This window comes from Scyliorhinus canicula, chromosome 17 (assembly GCF_902713615.1).
Source record: "Scyliorhinus canicula chromosome 17, sScyCan1.1, whole genome shotgun sequence".
Lineage (NCBI taxonomy): Eukaryota > Metazoa > Chordata > Chondrichthyes > Carcharhiniformes > Scyliorhinidae > Scyliorhinus > Scyliorhinus canicula.
The window spans coordinates 132,119,981-132,140,762 of NC_052162.1; the positions used below are offsets into that span (position 1 = coordinate 132,119,981).

At 46.8% G+C, this 20,782-nt stretch overlaps 1 protein-coding gene across 6 annotated transcripts in view; it reads left to right on the plus strand.

Annotated features, from left to right (window-relative positions):
- Window positions 1-20,782, plus strand: part of LOC119951152 (probable G-protein coupled receptor 139) — a 115,071-nt gene that overhangs the window by 84,345 nt on the left and 9,944 nt on the right. For 3 of the 6 annotated variants that reach the window (XM_038774171.1, XM_038774167.1, XM_038774169.1), the window contains 2 exons: window positions 18,265-18,431; window positions 18,603-18,948. The exons of 2 other annotated variants lie outside the window; for them this stretch is intronic. In XM_038774171.1, coding sequence (XP_038630099.1) covers window positions 18,705-18,948 — 244 coding nt within the window. In that variant the 5' untranslated portion in view covers window positions 18,265-18,431; window positions 18,603-18,704. The remainder of the gene's footprint in view (window positions 1-18,264; window positions 18,432-18,602; window positions 18,949-20,782) is intronic. One more of the 6 variants, XM_038774168.1, reaches the window with a different exon arrangement.

Sequence of the window (20,782 nt, forward strand, 5' to 3'; positions counted from 1 at the left end):
TACAGTATTGGACTGTTCACTGAGTGAGGGGATTGTATAGAAACACAGGTACAGGGTGGGACTGTACACATAATGGGGGTACTGTACCGAAACACAGTTAGTGTGGGACTGTACACAGAGTGTGGGACTTTACAAAAACACAGTTACAGTGTGGGACTGTACACAGCGTGAGGGAAATGTACAGAGATACAGTTACAGTGTGGAACTGTTGACGGAGTGAGGGAACTGTGCAGAAACACAGTTACAGTGTGGGACTGTACACATAGTGAGGGAACCGTACAGAAACAGAGTTACAGTGTGGGACTGTTCACAGAATAAGGGGATTGTACAGAAACACAGTTACAGTGTGGGACTGTACACAGTGTGAGGGAACTGTATAGAAACACAGTAACAGTGTGGGACCGTACACAGAGTGATGGAACTGTACAGAAACACAGTTACAGTGTGAGACTGTACACATTGTGAGGGAACTGTACAGAAACACAGTTACAGTATTCGACTGTACAAAGAGTGAGGGAATGTACAGAAACACAGTTACAGTGTGGGATTGCAGACAGACTGAGGGAACTGTACAGAAATACAGTTACAGTGTGGGGCTGTACACAGAGTGAGGGAACTGTACAGAAACACAGTTACAGTGTGGGACTGTACACAGAATGAGGGAACTGTACAGAGACACAGTTGCAGTGTGGGACTGTACACAGTGAGGTTAATGTACAGTAACACAGTTACAATGTGGGACTGTACACAGAGTGAGGGGAATGTACAGAAACACAGTTACAGTGTGGGATTGCAGACAGAGTGAGGGAACTGTACAGAAATACAGATACAGTGTGGGACTGTACACAGTGAGGGAACTGTACAGAAACACAGTTACAGTGTGGGACTGTGCACAGAGTCAGGGTACTGTACAGAGTCAAAGCTACAGGGCGGGGCCATACACAGAGTGAGGGAACTGTACAGAAGCACAGTTACAGTGTGGTACCGTACACTGTGTGAGGGAACCATACAGAATCAGAGTTACAGTGTGGGACTGTTCAAGAGTGAGGGGATTGTACAGAAACACAGGTACAGTGTGGGTCTGTACACATAATGGGGGTACTGTACTGAAACACAGTTACAGTGTGGGACTGTACACAGAGTGTGGGACTTTACAAAAACACAGTTACAGTGTGGGACTGTACACAGCGTGAGGGAAATGTACAGAGACACAGTTACAATGTGGAACTGTACACGGAGTGAGGGAACTGTGCAGAAACAAAGTTACAGTGTGGGACCGTACACATAGTGAGGGAACCGTACAGAAACAGAGTTACAGTGTGGGACTGTTCACAGAATAAGGGGATTGTACAGAAACACAGTTACAGTGTGGGACTGTACACAGTGTGAGGGAACTGTATAGAAACACAGTAACAGTGTGGGACCGTACACCGAGTGATGGAACTGTACAGAAACACAGTTACAGTGTGAGACTGTACACATTGTGAGGGAACTGTACAGAAACACAGTTACAGTATTCGACTGTACAAAGAGTGAGGGAACTGTACAGAAACATAGTTACAGTGTGGGACAGTACACAGAATGAGGGAACTGTACAGAAACACAGTTACAGTGTGGGACTGTACGCAGAGTGAGGGAACTGTGGAGAAACACAATTCCAGAGTGGGACTGTCCACAGAGTGAGGGAACTGTACAGAAACACAGTCACAGTTTGGGACGGTACACAGAGTGAGTGAACTGTACAAAAACACAGTTACAGTGTGGGACTGTACACAGTGTGACTCAACTGTACAGAAATGCAGTTACAGTGTGGGACTGTACACAGAGTGAGGGAACTGTACAGAAACACAGTTACAGTGTGGGACTGTACACAGAGTGAGGGAACTGTACAGAGTTACAGTTACAGTGTGGGACTGTTCACAGTGTGAGGGAACTGTACAGAAACACAGTTACAGTTTGGGACTGTACAGAGAATGAGGGTAATGTACAGAAACACAGTTACAATGTAGGACTGTGCACAGAGTGAGGGGAATGTACAGAAACACAGTTACAGTGTGGGATTGCTGACAGAGTCAGGGAACTGTACAGAAATACAGTTACAGTGTGGGGCTGTACACAGAGTGAGGGAACTGTACAGAAACACAGTTACAGTGTGGGACTGTACACAGTGAGGGTAATGTACAGAAACACAGTTACAATGTGGGACTGTACACAGAGTGAGGGGAATGTACAGAAACACAGTTACAGTGTGGGATTGCAGACAGAGTGAGGGAACTGTACAGAAATACAGATACAGTGTAGGGCTGCACACAGAATGAGGGAACTGTACAGAAACACAGATACAGTGTGGGACTGTACACAGAGTGAGGGAACTGTACAGAAACACAGTTACAGTGTGGGACTGTGCACAGAGTGAGGGTACTGTACAGAGACAAAGCAACAGTGCGGGGCCGTACACAGAGTGAGGGAACTGTACAGAAGCACAGTTACAGTGTGGGACCGTGCACTGTGTGAGGGAACCATACAGAATCAGAGTTACAGTGTGGGACTGTTCACAGAGTGAGGGGATTGTACAGAAACACAGGTACAGTGTGGGTCTGTTCACATAATGGGGGTACTGTACCGAAACACAGTTACAGTGTGGGACTGTACACAGCGTGAGGGAAATGTACAGTGACACAGTTACAGTGTGGAACTGTTGACGGAGTGAGGGAACTGTGCAGAAACACAGTTACAGTGTGGGACCGTACACATAGTGAGGGAACCGTACAGAAACAGAGTTACAGTGTGGGACTGTTCACAGAATAAGGGGATTGTACAGAAACACAGTTACAGTGTGGGACTGTACACAGTGTGAGGGAACTGTATAGAAACACAGTAACAGTGTGGGACTGTACACAGAGTGAGGGAACTGTACAGAAACACAGTCACAGTTTGGGACGGTACACAGAGTGAGGGGAATGTACAGAAACACAGTTACAGTGTGGGACTGTACACAGTGTGACTGAACAGTACAGAAATGCAGATACAGTGTGGGACTGTACACAGAGTGAGGGAACTGTACAGAGTTACAGTTACAGTGTGGGACTGTACACAGTGTGAGGGAACTGTACAGAAACACAGTTACAGTTTGGGACTGTACACAGAATGAGGGTAATGTACAGAAACACAGTTACAATGTAGGACTGTACACAGAGTGAGGGGAATGTACAGAAACACAGTTACAGTGTGGGATTGCAGAAGAGTGAGGGAACTGTACAGAAATACAGTTACAGTGTGGGGCTGTACACAGAGTGAGGGAACTGTACAGAGACACAGTTACAGTGTGGGACTGTACACAGTGAGGGAACTGTACAGAAACACAGTCACAGTGTGGGACGGTACACAGATTGAGGGAACTACAGAAACACAGTTACAGTGTGGGACTGTACACAGTGTGAGGGAACTGTACAGAAATGCAGTTACAGTGTGTGACTGTACACAGAGTGGGGGAACTGTACAGAGTTACAGTTACAGTGTGGGACTGTACACAGTGTGAGGGAACTGTACAGAAACACAGTTACAGTTTGGGACTGTACACAGTGTGAGGGAACTGTGCAGAAACACAGTTAGTGTGGGACTGTACACAGAGTGAGGGAACTGTACAGAAACACAGTCACAGTGTGGGATGGTACACAGATTGAGGGAACTACAGAAACACAGTTACAGTGTGGGACTGTACACTGTGAGGGAACTGTACAGAAATGCAGTTACAGTGTGGGACTGTACACAGAGTGAGGGAACTGTACAGAAACACAGTTACAATGTGGGACTGTACAGAGAGTGAGGGAACTGTACAGAAACACAGTCACAGTGTGGGACAGTACACAGATTGAGGGAACTACAGAAACACAGTTACAGTGTGGGACTGTACACAGTGTGAGGGAACTGTACAGAAATGCTGTTACAGTGTGGGACTGTACACAGAGTGAGGGAACTGTACAGAAACACAGTTAAAGTGTGGGACTGTACACAGTGTGAGAGAACTGTACAGAAACACAGTTACAGTTTGGGACTGTACACAGTGTGAGGGAACTGTACAGAAACACAGTTACAGTGTGGGACTGTACACAGTGTGAGGGAACTGTGCAGAAACACAGTTAGTGTGGGACTGTACACAGCGTGAGGGAACTGTACAGAGACACAGTTACAGTGTGGGACGGTACACAGATTGAGGGAACTACAGAAACACAGTTACAATGTGGGACTGTACACAGAGTGAGGGAACTGTACAGAAACACAGTCACAGTGTGGGACGGTACACAGATTGAGGGAACTACAGAAACACAGTTACAGTGTGGGACTGTACACAGAGTGAGGGAACTGTACAGAAACACAGTTACAGTGTGGGACTGTACACAGAGTGAGGGAACTGTACAGAAACACAGTTACAGTGTGGGACTGTACACAGTGTGAGGGAACTGTACAGAAACACAGTTACAGTGTGGGACTGTACACAGAGTGAGGGAACTGTACAGAAACACAGTTACAGTGTGGGACTGTACACAGTGTGAGGGAACTGTACAGAAACACAGTTACAGTGTGGGACTGTACACAGAGTGAGGGAACTGTACAGAAACACAGTTACAGTGTGGGACTGTACACAGAATGAGGGAAATGTAGAGAAACATAGTTACAGTGTGGATTGTATGCAGAGTGAGGGGACTGTGCAGAAACACAGTTACAGTGTGGGACTGTACACAGAGTGAGGGAACTGTACAGAAACACAGTCACAGTGTGGGACGGTACACAGAGTGAGGGAACTGTACAGAGTGACAGTTACAGTGTGGGACTGTACACAGTGTGAGGGAACTGTACAGAAACACAGTTACAGTTTGGGACTGTACACAGAATGAGGGAAATGTACAGAAACACAGTTACAATGTGGGACTGTACACAGAGTGAGGGGAATGTACAGAAACACAGTTACAGTGTGGGATTGCAGACAGAGTGAGGGAACTGTACAGAAATACAGTTACAGTGTGGGGCTGTACACAGAGTGAGGGAACTGTACAGAAACACAGTTACAGTGTGGGACTGTACACAGAGTGAGGGAACTGTACAGAGACACAGTTACAGTGTGGGACTGTACACAGTGAGGGAACTGTACAGAAACACAGTTACAATGTGGGACTGTACACAGAGTGAGGGGAATGTACAGAAACACAGTTACAGTGTGGGATTGCAGACAGAGTGAGGGAACTGTACAGAAATACAGTTACAGTGTGGGGCTGTACACAGAGTGAGGGAACTGTACAGATACAGTGTGGGACTGTACACAGAGTGAGGGAACTGTACAGAAACACAGTTACAGTGTGGGACTGTGCACAGAGTGAGGGTACTGTACAGAGACAAAGGTACAGTGTGGGACTGTACACAGTGAGGGAACTGTACAGAAATGCAGTTACAGTGTGGGACTGTACACAGAGTGAGGGAACTGTACAGAGACACAGTCACAGTGTGGGACGGTACACAGTGTGAGGGAACTGTACAGAAACACAGTTACAATGTGGGACTGTACACAGAGTGAGGGAACTGTACAGAAACACAGTTACAGTGTGGGACTGTACACAGTGAGGGTAATGTACAGAAACACAGTTACAGTGTGGGACTGTACACAGAGTGAGGGGAACTGTACAGAAACACAGTTACAGTGTGGGATTGCACACAGAGTGAGGGAACTGTACAGAAACACAGTTACAATGTGGGACTTTACAATGAGGGAACTGTACAGAGACACAGTTACAGTTTGGGACTGTTCACAAACTGGGGGAACTGTACAGAAACACAGTTACAGTGTGGGACTGTGCACAGAGTGAGGGTACTGTACAGAGTCAAAGCTACAGTGCGGGGCCGTACACAGAGTGAGGGAACTGTACAGAAGCACAGTTACAGTGTGGGACCGGACGCTGTGTGAGGGAACCATACAGAATCAGAGTTACAGTGTGGGACTGTTCACAGAGTGTGGGACTTTACAAAAACACAGTTACAGTGTGGGACTGTACACATAAGTGGGGTAACTGTACCGAAACACAGTTACAGTGTGGGACTGTACACAGCGTGAGGGAAATGTACAGAGACACAGTTACAGTGTGGAACTGTTGACGGAGTGAGGGAACTGTGCAGAAACACAGTTACAGTGTGGGACCGTACACATAGTGAGGGAACCGTACAGAAACAGAGTTACAGTGTGGGACTGTTCACAGAGTAAGGGGATTGTACAGAAACACAGTTACAGTGTGGGACCGTACACAGTGTGAGGGAACTGTATAGAAACACAGTAACAGTGTGGGACTGTACACAGAGTGAGGGAACTGTACAGAAACACAGTCACAGTTTGGGACGGTACACAGAGTGAGGGGAATGTACAGAAACACAGTTACAGTGTGGGACTGTACACAGTGTGACTGAACAGTACAGAAATGCAGATACAGTGTGGGACTGTACACAGAGTGAGGGAACTGTACAGAGTTACAGTTACAGTGTGGGACTGTTCACAGTGTGAGGGAACTGTACAGAAACACAGTTACAGTTTGGGACTGTACACAGAATGAGGGTAATGTACAGAAACACAGTTACAATGTAGGACTGTACACAGAGTGAGGGGAATGTACAGAAACACAGTTACAGTGTGGGATTGCAGAAGAGTGAGGGAACTGTACAGAAATACAGTTACAGTGTGGGGCTGTACACAGAGTGAGGGAACTGTACAGAGACACAGTTACAGTGTGGGACTGTACACAGTGAGGGAACTGTACAGAAACACAGTCACAGTGTGGGACGGTACACAGATTGAGGGAACTACAGAAACACAGTTACAGTGTGGGACTGTACACAGTGTGAGGGAACTGTACAGAAATGCAGTTACAGTGTGTGACTGTACACAGAGTGGGGGAACTGTACAGAGTTACAGTTACAGTGTGGGACTGTACACAGTGTGCGGGAACTGTACAGAAACACAGTTACAGTTTGGGACTGTACACAGTGTGAGGGAACTGTGCAGAAACACAGTTAGTGTGGGACTTTACACAGAGTGAGGGAACTGTACAGAAACACAGTCACAGTGTGGGATGGTACACAGATTGAGGGAACTACAGAAACACAGTTACAGTGTGGGACTGTACACTGTGAGGGAACTGTACAGAAATGCAGTTACAGTGTGGGACTGTACAGAGAGTGAGGGAACTGTACAGAAACACAGTTACAATGTGGGACTGTACAGAGAGTGAGGGAACTGTACAGAAACACAGTCACAGTGTGGGACAGTACACAGATTGAGGGAACTACAGAAACACAGTTACAGTGTGGGACTGTACACAGTGTGAGGGAACTGTACAGAAATGCTGTTACAGTGTGGGACTGTACACAGAGTGAGGGAACTGTACAGAAACACAGTTAAAGTGTGGGACTGTACACAGTGTGAGAGAACTGTACAGAAACACAGTTACAGTTTGGGACTGTACACAGTGTGAGGGAACTGTACAGAAACACAGTTAAAGTGTGGGACTGTACACAGTGTGAGGGAACTGTGCAGAAACACAGTTAGTGTGGGACTGTACACAGCGTTAGGGAACTGTACAGTGACACAGTTACAGTGTGGGACGGTACACAGATTGAGGGAACTACAGAAACACAGTTACAATGTGGGACTGTACACAGAGTGAGGGAACTGTACAGAAACACAGTCACAGTGTGGGACGGTACACAGATTGAGGGAACTACAGAAACACAGTTACAGTGTGGGACTGGACACAGCGTGAGGGAAATGTACAGAAACAGAGTTACAGTGTGGGAATGTTCACAGAATAAGGGGATTGTACAGAAACACAGTTACAGTGTGGGACTGTACACAGTGTGAGGGAACCGTATAGAAACACAGTAACAGTGTGGGACCGTACACAGAGTGTTGGAACTGTACAGAAACACAGTTACAGTGTGAGACTGTACACATTGTGAGGGAACTGTACAGAAACACAGTTACAGTATTCGACTGTACAAAGAGTGAGGGAACTGTACAGAAACATAGTTACAGTGTGGGACTGTACACAGAATGAGGGAAATGTAGAGAAACATAGTTACAGTGTGGATTGTATGCAGAGTGAGGGGACTGTGCAGAAACACAATTACAGTGTGGGACTGTACACAGAGTGAGGGAACTGTACAGAAACACAGTCACAGTTTGGGACGGTACACAGAGTGAGGGAACTGTACAGAGTTACAGTTACAGTGTGGGACTGTACACAGTGTGAGGGAACTGTACAGAAACACAGTTACAGTTTGGGACTGTACACAGAATGAGGGTAATGTACAGAAACACAGTTACAATGTAGGACTGTAAACAGAGTGAGGGGAATGTACAGAAACACAGTTACAGTGTGGGATTGCAGACAGAGTGAGGGAACTGTACAGAAATACAGTTACAGTGTGGGGCTGTACACAGAGTGAGGGAACTGTACAGAAACACAGTTACAGTGTGGGACTGTACACAGAGTGAGGGAACTGTACAGAGACACAGTTACAGTGTGGGACTGTACACAGTGAGGGAAATGTACAGAAACACAGTTACAATGTGGGACTGTACACAGAGTGAGGGGAATGTACAGAAACACAGTTACAGTGTGGGATTGCAGACAGAGTGAGGGAACTGTACAGAAATACAGTTACAGTGTGGGGCTGTACACAGAGTGAGGGAACTGTACAGATACAGTGTGGGACTGTACACAGAGTGAGGGAACTGTACAGAAACACAGTTACAGTGTGGGACTGTGCACAGAGTGAGGGTACTGTACAGAGACAAAGGTACAGTGTGGGACTGTACACAGTGAGGGAACTGTACAGAAATGCAGTTACAGTGTGGGACTGTACACAGAGTGAGGGAACTGTACAGAGACACAGTCACAGTGTGGGACGGTACACAGTGTGAGGGAACTGTACAGAAACACAGTTACAATGTGGGACTGTACACAGAGTGAGGGAACTGTACAGAAACACAGTTACAGTGTGGGACTGTACACAGAGTGTGGGACTTTACAAAAACACAGTTACAGTGTGGGACTGTACACAGCGTGAGGGAAATGTACAGAGACACAGTTACAGTGTGGGACCGGACACAGAGTGAGGGAACCGTACAGAAACACAGTTACAGTGTGGGACCGTACACAGAGTGAGGGAACCGTACAGAAACAGAGTTACAGTGTGGGACTGTACACAGAATGAGGGAACTGTACAGAGGCACAGTTACAGTGTGGGACTGTACACAGTGTGAGGGAACTGTACAGAAACACAGTTACAGTGTGGGACCGTACACCGAGTGATGGAACTGTACAGAAACACAGTTACAGTGTGGACTGTACACAGTGTGAGGGAACTGTACAGAAACACAGTTACAGTATTGGACTGTACACAGAGTGAGGGAACTGTACAGAAACATAGTTACAGTGTGGGACTGTATGCAGAGTGAGGGAACTGTGCAGAAACACAGTTACAGTGTGGGACTGTATGCAGAGTGAGGGAACTGTGCAGAAACACAATTACAGTGTGGGACTGTACACAGAGTGAGGGAACTGTACAGAAACACAGTTACAGTGTGGGATGGTACACAGATTGAGGGAACTACAGAAACACAGTTACAGTGTGGGACTGTACACAGTGAGGGAAACTGTACAGAAATGCAGTTACAGTGTGGGACTGTACACAGAGTGAGGGAACTGTACAGAAACACAGTCACAGTGTGGGACGGTACACAGTGTGAGGGAACTGTACAGAAACACAGTTACAATGTGGGACTGTACACAGAGTGAGGGAACTGTACAGAAACACAGTCACAGTGTGGGACGGTACACAGATTGAGGGAACTACAGAAACACAGTTACAGTGTGGGACTGTACACTGTGAGGGAACTGTACAGAAATGCAGTTACAGTGTGGGTCTGTACACAGTGTGAGGGAACTGTGCAGAGTTACAGTTACAGTGTGGGACTGTACACAATGTGAGGGAACTGTACAGAACCACAGTTACAGTTTGGGACTGTACACAGTGTGAGGGAACTGTACAGAAACACAGTTAAAGTGTGGGACTGTACACAGTGTGAGGGAACTGTGCAGAAACACAGTTAGTGTGGGACTGTACACAGCGTGAGGGAACTGTACAGAGACACAGTTACAGTGTGGGACGGTACACAGATTGAGGGAACTACAGAAACACAGTTACAATGTGGGACTGTGCACAGAGTGAGGGAACTGTACAGAAACACAGTCACAGTGTGGGACGGTACACAGATTGAGGGAACTACAGAAACACAGTTACAGTGTGGGACTGTACACAGAGTGAGGGAACTGTACAGAAACACAGTTACAGTGTGGGACTGTGCACAGAGTGAGGGTACTGTACAGAGACAAAGCTACAGTGCGGGGCCGTACACAGAGTGAGGGAACTGTACAGAAGCACAGTTACAGCGTGGGACCGTACACTGTGTGAGGGAACCATACAGAATCAGAGTTACAGTGTGGGACTTTTCACAGAGTGAGGGGATTGTACAAAAACACAGGTACAGTGTGGGACTGTACACATAATGGGGGTACTGTACCGAAACACAGTTACAGTGTGGGACTGTACACAGAGTGTGGGACTTTACAAAAACACAGTTACAGTGTGGGACTGTACACAGCGTGAGGGAAATGTACAGAGACACAGTTACAGTGTGGAACTTTTCACGGAGTGAGGGAACTGTGCAGAAACACAGTTACAGTGTGGGACCATACACATAGTGAGGGAACCGTACAGAAACAGAGTTACAGTGTGGGACTGTTCACAGAATAAGGGGATTGTACAGAAACACAGTTACAGTGTGGGACTGTACACAGTGTGAGGGAACTGTACAGAAACACAGTTACAGTGTGAGACTGTACACATTGTGAGGGAACTGTACAGAAACACAGTTACAGTATTCGACTGTACAAAGAGTGAGGGAACTGTACAGAAATGCAGTTACAGTGTGGGACTGTACACAGAGTGAGGGAACTGTACAGAAACACAGTTACAGTGTGGGACTGTGCACAGAGTGAGGGTACTGTACAGAGACAAAGCTACAGTGCGGGGCTGTACACAGAGTGAGGGAACTGTACAGAAACACAGTTCACTGTGTGGGACGGTACACAGTGTGAGGGAACTGTACAGAAATGCAGTTACAGTGTTGGACTGTTCACAGAGTGAGGGAACTGTACAGAAAGTACAGTTACAGTGTGGGACTGTACACAGAGTGAGGGAACTGTACAGAAACACAGTTACAGTGTGGGACTGTACACAGTGTGAGGGAACTGTACAGAAAGACAGTTACAGTGTGGGACTGTACACAGTGTGAGGGAACTGTACAGAAACACAGTTACAGTGTGGGACTGTACACAGAGTGAGGGAACTGTACAGAAACACAGTCACAGTGTGGGACGGTACACAGAGTGCGGGAACTGTACAGAAACACAGTTACAGTGTGGGACTGTACACAGAGTGAGGGAACTGTACAGAAAAACAGTTACAGTGTGGGACTGTTCACAGAGTGAGGGAACTGTACAGAAACACAGTTACAGTGTGGACTGTACACAGTGTGAGGGAACTGTACAGAAACACAGTTACAGTATTCGACTGTACAAAGAATGAGGGAACTGTACAGAAACATAGTTACAGTGTGGGACTGTACACAGAATGAGGGAACTGTACAGAAACACAGTTACAGTGTGGGACTGTACGCAGCGTGAGGGAACTGTGCAGAAACACAATTACAGTGTGGGTCTGTACACAGAGTGAGGGAACTGTACAGAAACACAGTCACAGTTTGGGACGGTACACAGAGTGAGGGGAATGTACAGAAACACAGTTACAGTGTGGGACTGTACACAGTGTGACTGAACTGTGCAGAAATGCAGTTACAGTGTGGGACTGTACACAGTGTGAGGGAACTGTACAGAAACACAGTTACAGTGTGGGACTGTACACAGAGTCAGGAAACTGTAAGCTCAGTGTTAAGGTACAGCTCTTGGTAAATTATGAGCTGCTGAAATCTCAATGGGAAACTTGAACCAGCTGCCAAAATGATTTTTGCAATTTGTGTATTGTGAGGAGGTTTTCTGAAATCAGGAAATGACATTTCCGATCAATTGCAATGATCTATTTTCACGTAAATGTTTATTGCAATAAAGAAGAAAGTGCAGTTAAACACATGATTTGCTTCACACATTTCACAGGACTTTAAAATAGTTGCAAGTAGATCTCAACTTAAACTACACCCAGAGCTAACGTTTCCTTTTCTGATAGCAACAGTCCTGATAAATTTTCAAATGTATAGAATCCCGATAACCTTTCTACATAATTCCCAGTTCAAAACTGCTCTTTCATTGCCTCAAAAAATCTTATTGAAGTTTCTCTTGGTTCCCCCCCTGTTCATTAGCATTTCAAAATCGCTTGTTACTGATGTTCAGACGCTTGCAGTCTCTCTGTCTCTGAATCCAATTACACCAATCACACCCCCACCAGCCTGTTTCCCATACATGAGAAATACGTCAATGTTATGACTAAAAGAAAAATATAACTCCTCAGTTTTCTGACAATGTGGGACTGTTTTAAGTTTTCATAAATGAATCTTAATTCTGCTCCTTGACAAGACAAAAGATCGGTAGACAGCAGTTTGGGTGCAACATCTGGAGGATTTAAGAACACACGGAGTTTGCTCTCCAGAGTAACTCAGACACAGGTCAAAGTTCATTCCAGTGCGGCCTGACTTCATCCTGCTGTTTCTTTCCTTCTCTCTTCCATCCACCAAACATTCTCACATGTTGGTTGTTTCACACGTCACAAATTACAGCTCTGCACAGATGCTGCCGGACCCGCTGAGTTTTCCAGAACTTTCTGTCTCATTACAAATTACAACTGGACATTTTCCCCAGTGTCCCATTGTCATTCCACACAGTTACAGGAGGGGGCGGTGTCGAGGTATTGTCACGAGTCTCGTAATCCAGATCCTCAGGCTATCTGGCAGATACCAATCCCATCAGGGCAGATGGTGAAATTTGGATTGACTGAAAAGGAAATCTGGAATTAAATTCTAATGAGCGTGAAGCCATTGTCGATTGTCGTTAAAAACCCACCTGCTTCACGAATGTCCTTTACAGAAGACAATCTGCCGTTCTCACTTGGTCTGGCCTACATCTAACCCCCAGATCCACAGCAATGTGGTTGACTCTGAAATACCCTCAGCAATGGCCCAGCAAACTAATCAGTTCAAGGGGTAATTAGGGATTAGCAATAAATGGTGGCCGGGCTGTTGGGAGTCTCTGTTCCCTCCGGCAGTGCACCCTCGCCCGTGGGTTTTCCGGCAGCGTGGGGGGGGCTTCAATGGGAAATCTCCTCGACAAGCGGCAGGAAGAGAGAATCCCGCTGTCAGCGAACGGCACGGTGCCGAGAAAGACGCGGCCGGGGAGAACGGAGAATCCAGCCCAAAGAATCCATTTGGCACTGCCCAAGAGCCCAATGGGTTAGTTTGTCCAAGTATATCTGCCAAATTGGAAACTTCCAATATCATGAGAGACGATGTGTAATATAAATGAATTTACACTCAGCAATCTGAAAGTTGTATAAATCAGCAGCTGGCAGCAGAATGAGTCAAACTTTCTGCCAGAATTTAAAGAAGGAACAACTCATTCTCAGAGAAGAGGACTTTTCAATACTAAACGCCATGGGGATGGGGTCTGGGTACATGGACAACTCACCCATCCCCCATCCCCGCCCGAAGTCAGTGTGAAGCCAAACCGCTCTACATGGTCCTGCCCCGCAGTGCTGTGGGCAGGTTAAACAAGGGCCCAGTGAGACTTCCACCCCTCACTGGGCAGGAGGTCCTACTCCCGTGATCTGCCGGCCAATCCCCGTCAGTCTCGGCAGGGCCAGGAGTGCATTAGTGGGCGGTCCTGGGCCTGCAAAAGGACAGGGAAGAACAATGGATCTCTGGAAACAGGGAAGTCCAGGATCTTGGGCAGCGGGAGTGTGGGGGATGGAATTAAGGCTGCAGAAAGAGAGGGAAGGAGGCAGCACCTGAAGATAGAAGTCCCTCTTCATTCCCTCCCTTTCCTAGAATCACAGAATCCCTACAGAGCAGAAGGAGGCCACAAACGGAGTTGTCCATGCCTGCCCAGCCTCCCACGCCAAACATTTAATGACATTGGGAACAAGCCGAATTAACCCTTCATTACCCATTAATATATGGCAGGTGGACTGTCGATCTCAGTCCCTCTCCCCCCATATTATGGGGGTGAGCTGGGGTGTTGGTGGAAGAGGTTGTGTGAGCTATTTTAAATGTCCCCTGCTGAAACATGCTCAGTGGGGGGATATAAAATGCAGCCCAAATGTTTCCAAAAAACCTCGTCCGGAATTGTTCTCTGGCGCTGGGATTCTCAGTGAATCCCGTCTCCAGCCAACAGCGTGATGCCTCCTGCTGCCGAGAAGCACGCGGCTGGGAGGCTGGAGAATCCCAGCCCTCTTTTCATTCTCCCAAATTCCAATTCACATCAATAAACATTTAATATGAGAGAGCCTTACTTTCCAGAATTAAAATATCTCTTATAACCGATTTCATAGGATATTCACAGAATTTACAGTGCAGAAGGAGGCCATTCGGCCCATCGAGTCTGCACCGGCTCTTGGAAAGAGCACCCTACCCAAGCAGAACACCACCCTATCCCCATAACCCAATAACCCCACTCAAGGCAATTTTGGACACGAAGGGCAATTTAGAACGGCCAATCCACCTAACCTGCACATCTTTGGATGTGCATTAGTGGGCGGTCCTAGAACAAGAACAAAGAACAAAAAAAACTACAGCACAGGAACAGGCCCTTCGGCCCTCCCAGCCAGCGCCGATCTAGATTCTTTATCTAAACCTGCAAGTCCCTAAAGACGTGCTGTTAGGTAATTTGGGCATTCTGAATTCTCCCTCTGTGCCCCGAACAGGCGTCGGAATGTGGCAACTAGGGGCCTTTCACAGTAAATTCATTGCAGTGTTAATGTAAGTCTACTTGTGACAATAAAGATTATTATTAATTAACTGCACACAATAATAATGTGACCACCAAAATATCCCAGTTTTCACAACTTAATGGAATTAACCGTAATAATGTAAACTGAATTCAGACAAATATCTATTCACTAAACACAAGACAAAATAGCACGTGTTTCTAAAACGGGGAGAAGATAAAAAAGATAAATTATTTCAGTTGACTTGTATTTGAAGGAAAAAGTCAGTAAAAATGAGCCTTTAATTTGGGATTTCTGCCAATCATCTTCAAAGCTGCGAGATTGAATCTATTCATTGTCCAGCACTTTTACAAAACTTTATTTTAAATAATCACCACATTCACATCAAGTTTAATTCGAAACAACTTTGAAATATTGATTCCTGTACTGGGTTATAAATTCAAAGCACCAAACAACAGTGTTCCAGGAACAGACTCGTCCTTTCAACATGAAATGGAGATGCCGGCGTTGGACTGGGGTGAGCACAGTAAGAAGTCTTACAATACCAGGTTAAAGTCCAACATGTTTGTTTCAAATCACTAGCTTTCGGAGCACTGCTCCTTCCTCAGGTGATTCCCCTGAGGAAGGAGCTGTGCTCCGGAAGCTAGTGATTCGAAACAAACCTGTTGGCCTTTAACCTACTGTTGTAAGACTTCTTACTGTTCGACATGAAAGACAGACTACAAAGGGTTAATAACTGTTAGCCCGACAGAAGACAAGAAAACACAGAGGCAAGGACAGACATTCATTCATAGAAGCTTCCAACATTCACACAGACTCTAACAAAAGACACAGCAACTTGCTTTTACTCACTTCAAATTTCACTCAAATTTCACATTTAGCTTCTCGACACCGAAGTTGATATTTCAATTTGTTTTTGCTTTTTGAACTGTCCACTGAGCAGCCCATCCTGCCTGTCTGTCAGCGCCGTGATGGCTCTATAATGGCCTGTTGCCTTCTCAATCTACTCTCAAGTTGTGAAATGTTCAATTTACACCGAATGCGTCCGTCTCTCTCTGTGGGGTTGCTTGAACCCTTTTCGGAGGGCTCCGTGGAATCCTCCAGATCCTGTCTAAATTTCCCATTTTCTTTCTGCAATATTGTCAGGGTCTGTTTTCACCTTCCTGCCCAGCATGCCCTGTCTGGAGAGCAGTCAGGCTCTGTTGCTGCAGGAGAGTGCACAATTGCTCTGTCCTCATTTCAAAGACACAGAGCTGTCTTTATAAATTCTCGATTCCTGCCTGCTGTTTCTTGCTGTGTGTGGTGAATTATAAACCTAGTAATTCACACTGTGTTGTATCATATGTATTGTGTCCTTGTGGGCTCTGTATATGAGCCATTGCGCGGCTCTGCCCATAGGGGGAGATGAGTTTGTACTGGGCTCCACCCTTGGCTCCCCCCATGGCTCCTCCCACTAACCGGAAGTATAAATATCTGCAGTCGTGAGCCTGCTGCCAGTTCATCTCGTCGCAGGCAGGCTCAGTTGTAAGACTATTAAAACCACTGTTCACTTCCAATCATGTGTCTTGTGAATTGATGGTCTCATCACTGTGTTCAGCATCTCAATGAGCAGAGGGGAAGGATGCATCGGCCACTAACTTAGTCTGAATTTTCGTCCGGTATCCTAACAAATGGTGGATCTGGTCCGGCAACCTAACAGCATCCAGTTGTCCTCTGATCTGGAATTCTAGACCTACTGGCCTGTGTAGCTTTAGGCCCGATGATGGAGGATAACCTTCCTCCAACCACAGCTCATCATCAGAAAGAACCCAAACGGCTGAATCTGCATCTAATTTAAAGCATGTCTTGTTCCTAAAAATCCTGTCCTAGATTTGTCGCTTAGCCAACTTGGAACCAAACATCTCTTTCTCCCTTGATAGCTCACTCTGGTCAGCCAGCAATTTAAAATGCATCTCATCGGTGGATTGAGTGGGACAAGTTGACCAAATCAGCTCCTCAGCCGCTTCTTCAACTGACTCCTAAGAAAAGACAAGGGGGACCTCATCTGGATGGGCACCAGAGTCAAAAAGTGTAAGAAGATCTCAGACCTCGTCTTCAAATCAATCGCCTGCTTCTACAATGGCTTCCTTCTCATGAGCTTTTTCAGGAAAGAGCCAGCGGAGATGGAGAAGCTTCTCTGTCGGGTGGTCACCATCTCTTTCAGTACCTTCTGATTCTTCATCTTGCAGCCCGTCTGTGAAAGGAAGTGAGAGATCTGTAATCCTGTGCTCCAGTAGATTCTGCTCCCACAATAAAGAGCGACTCAGTGCTCAATGAGAGACCTTCCCTTGTTTCTGCCAAATTGAAATCTGTTCGTCCAACAACCAACTCTGGAAATTCCACCTTGAATGTTACTTGACTGTCCCTGACTGAAATCTCGTGAAACTTGTGGAGAAGACCAACACACTGACCGGCTGAGCAGAGGAATTGTCTGGTTCTGTAAAATAGAAAGAGTTTTGTTCATTTCATTTTCTTCATTCCTCAGAGTGATGGTCAGCTGCCTTTTCACCTGGAGATCTTTGCCTCTGGGTCCTTGTAGCTTTAAATCAGATGGTTGGACTTTGATGTCTTGAAGCCATTTTGGAAACCGGACAATTCTGTCCAATCAGAGGCCGGAATTCCCTGACCGTTCGCTGGTGGCGGGATTCCCTGCTCCCACTGGCAGCGGTTTTCCCGGTAATGTGAGGTGGCTTCAGTGGGAATTCCCATTGACAGCGGGAGGAGCAGAGAATCCCGACACCAGCGAACGGCACGTCGCCTCCCAGCACCGAGAAACACGTGGCTGGGAAGTCAGAGAATCCTGAGTCTCCTGCTCTGGTGGAGAGGTTAATCTCTGTTCTGTAGCCTTGAACTTCAAACTGCACAGCCCAGCTTATCAGCTTCTTTGATTTGTCCAAGGAAGTCATGTGTTCGGAAATATACCACCTATTTCTTAGACTTCGAAATGGTTTGGAACATTTTCCAGCTTTCTTCCCTTGAATGCTGCTGTTGATTCACAGAACTGCTCCGAATGACCAGTCCTGTCACAGAGAAAGCATTCAGCTCCCTCTGCTGGGCAGTCACGTTGCAATGTTGTCCGTTGACGATGCATCTGGAGCACTTGAATATAGACAGAGGAGTTCTTCCTGCCCCTTTAATGGTTTTGCCAGGATTTATTTATGTCCTTTTCAGTGAGCAGGACTCTGACCATGGATCTACGGACTGGATCACCCACTCTCAAGCCATGACTTCACCCTGAATTACACCCCGATTCTGGCATCTCAACTCAACCTGTCTGGCAGATCAGCCTTCTCGAGAGTCAAATTCTCAGCCACACTGAATCATCCCACCCAGACCCGGTAAATGTTCCATATTATTGTGATAGAAAAAGTGTTTGACTGAAAGGGGTTAACTGAACCTGTTTGTTCAGTGACTGTAATTAATGTCAATCTCCATGGATCCTAATTGCGTCACTGGAGAGTTTCCCTCTTCTCTTAATAAGGGGCTCCTTTCAATGTGTTATCCCATAGTGTCAGCGGCAGCTTCAACTCCGACACTAACAGGGATCAGCAGCTAGAGGGAGACAGGAGAGGAACGATCAGAATCTGAGAACAGATTGGAATGTTACAACAATGGATCAGAATCTGAGAACAGATTGGAATATTGCAACAGTGGATCAGAATCTGGGAACAGATTGGAATGTTTCAACAGTGGATCAGAATCTGAAAGTATTCGATTGGAATATTGATGACGATTTCTTAGCAACGCTCCCCAGGCCATCTGAATATCAAATAACATTAGCTGATCAGATCAGAATTGTACTGAAGGACATTCAAATGGGTTACTATCCCATCCTGGCTATTGTTGGTGTCCCCGGTAAGTCTCTCGATCCAGTTATTTATTTGTAAACCATGTTGAACTATATTACTGTTCAGTCTCTTCAGCTTCAGTCACTAACCCCGTACTCAATCCACAAGGGTGCCAGGGGGGCAACGGCCACAGGTCAGGACCGGAGGTGAGCCATGTCCGTGAAAGGCGGGTGGAGGAATTTATGGAGGTTGGGGGTCACTTCATGGTCCCTGAACTTTCAAGTGCTTCCTCGAAGAAACATGTGCCGTGTCTGAGAGGATGATTAGTTGTCTGGATGTCCAGCAATCTTTGATGCCTGAACAGTATGCCTGTGCTCTAACAGTAAGTGTGTCGATGGCTGCATGCCTCAGAAGGTAGTACGTGGGTTTCCCAACTGGAAAGCATGGTTTAACGGGGAAGTCCACTCCCCAATGAAGTCCAGGTTTGAGGCGTTCAAGACGGGGGGACCCTGACCTCTACAAGAAATCGAGATACGACCTCCACAAAGCCATCAGGGACACCAAGAAACTACCAGACTAAGAGTCACAGTATTTGAGTTGGAAGGAATGGTTGGACAGATGTTTGGAAGGGTGAGGGAAAGGGGAGGAGGGGTATTGGGTGGACAGCCGAGGTGGAGGGTTGGAAGGGGTGGCAGATAAAATGTTGGTGACGAGAATCTCTTTACGAATGAACCGACGTAGGGGTGGGGGCAGCTTCCATCGGCTGCAGCACGGTAGCACAGCGGTGAGCACTGTTGCTTCACGACGCTAGGGCCTCAGGTTCAATTCCCAGCTTGGGTCACTGTCTGTGCGGAGTTTGCACATTCTCCTTGTGTCTGTGTGGGTTTCCTCCGGGTGCTCCGGTTTCCTCCCGAAAGACGTGCTGTTAGGCGAATTGGACATTCTGGATTCTCCCTCTGTGACCCGAACAGGCGCAGGAATGTGGCGAATAGGGGATTTTCACAGTAACTTCATTGCAGTGTTAATGTAAGCCTACTTGTGACAGTAATAAAGATTATTATCTTGTGTGGGCCTGGGTTCAATGTAGGTTAGGGCCCAGTTGGAGGTCCTCACAGAGGGGATATGCCTGACTCTACTGGAGGGAGGGTCCGGAGCCCCCCCACTAGGTTGGTGACATGGAACATTAGGGAACTTAATGGTCCCGGGTATTTATTCATTTGAGGACTTTGAACGGAGATGTAGCCTTCTTGCAGGAGGCAAATTTGTGAATCAGGGCTCAGACAAGACTGACGAAAGGGTGGGTGGGGCTGGCTTTCCACCCACATTTTCATACAAGGTCGAGAGGAGTTGTGATCTTGATAAGTAAGAGGGCGGCATTTACGGCAACTAGCATTTTGAAAGCTTGGGGGCTCACGGTAGCATTGTGGATAGCACAATCGCTTCACAGCTCCAGGGTCCCAGGTTCGATTCCGGCTTGGGTCACTGTCTGTGCGGAGTCTGCACATCCTCCCCGTGTGTGCGTGGGTTTCCTCCGGGTGCTCCGGTTTCCTCCCACAGTCCAAAAGATGTGCAGGTTAGGTGGATTGGCCAAGATAAATTGCCCTTAGTGTCCAAAATTACCCTTGGTGTTGGGTGGGGTTACTGGGTTATGGGGATAGGGTGGAGGTGTTGACCTTGGGTAGGGTGCTCTTTCTAAGAGCCGGTGCAGACTCGATGGGCCGAATGGCCTCCTTCTGCACTGTAAATTCTATGATAACTGTGTTGTGGTGAGTGGGGTGTAGGCGGGTGCACCAGTGGTATTAGTGAATGTTTATGCACCAAATTGGGACGATGCAGATTTTATCAAAAGGGTGTTGGCGGCCATCCCTGATGAACTGAGAGCCGGGATTACTGCACGGAAC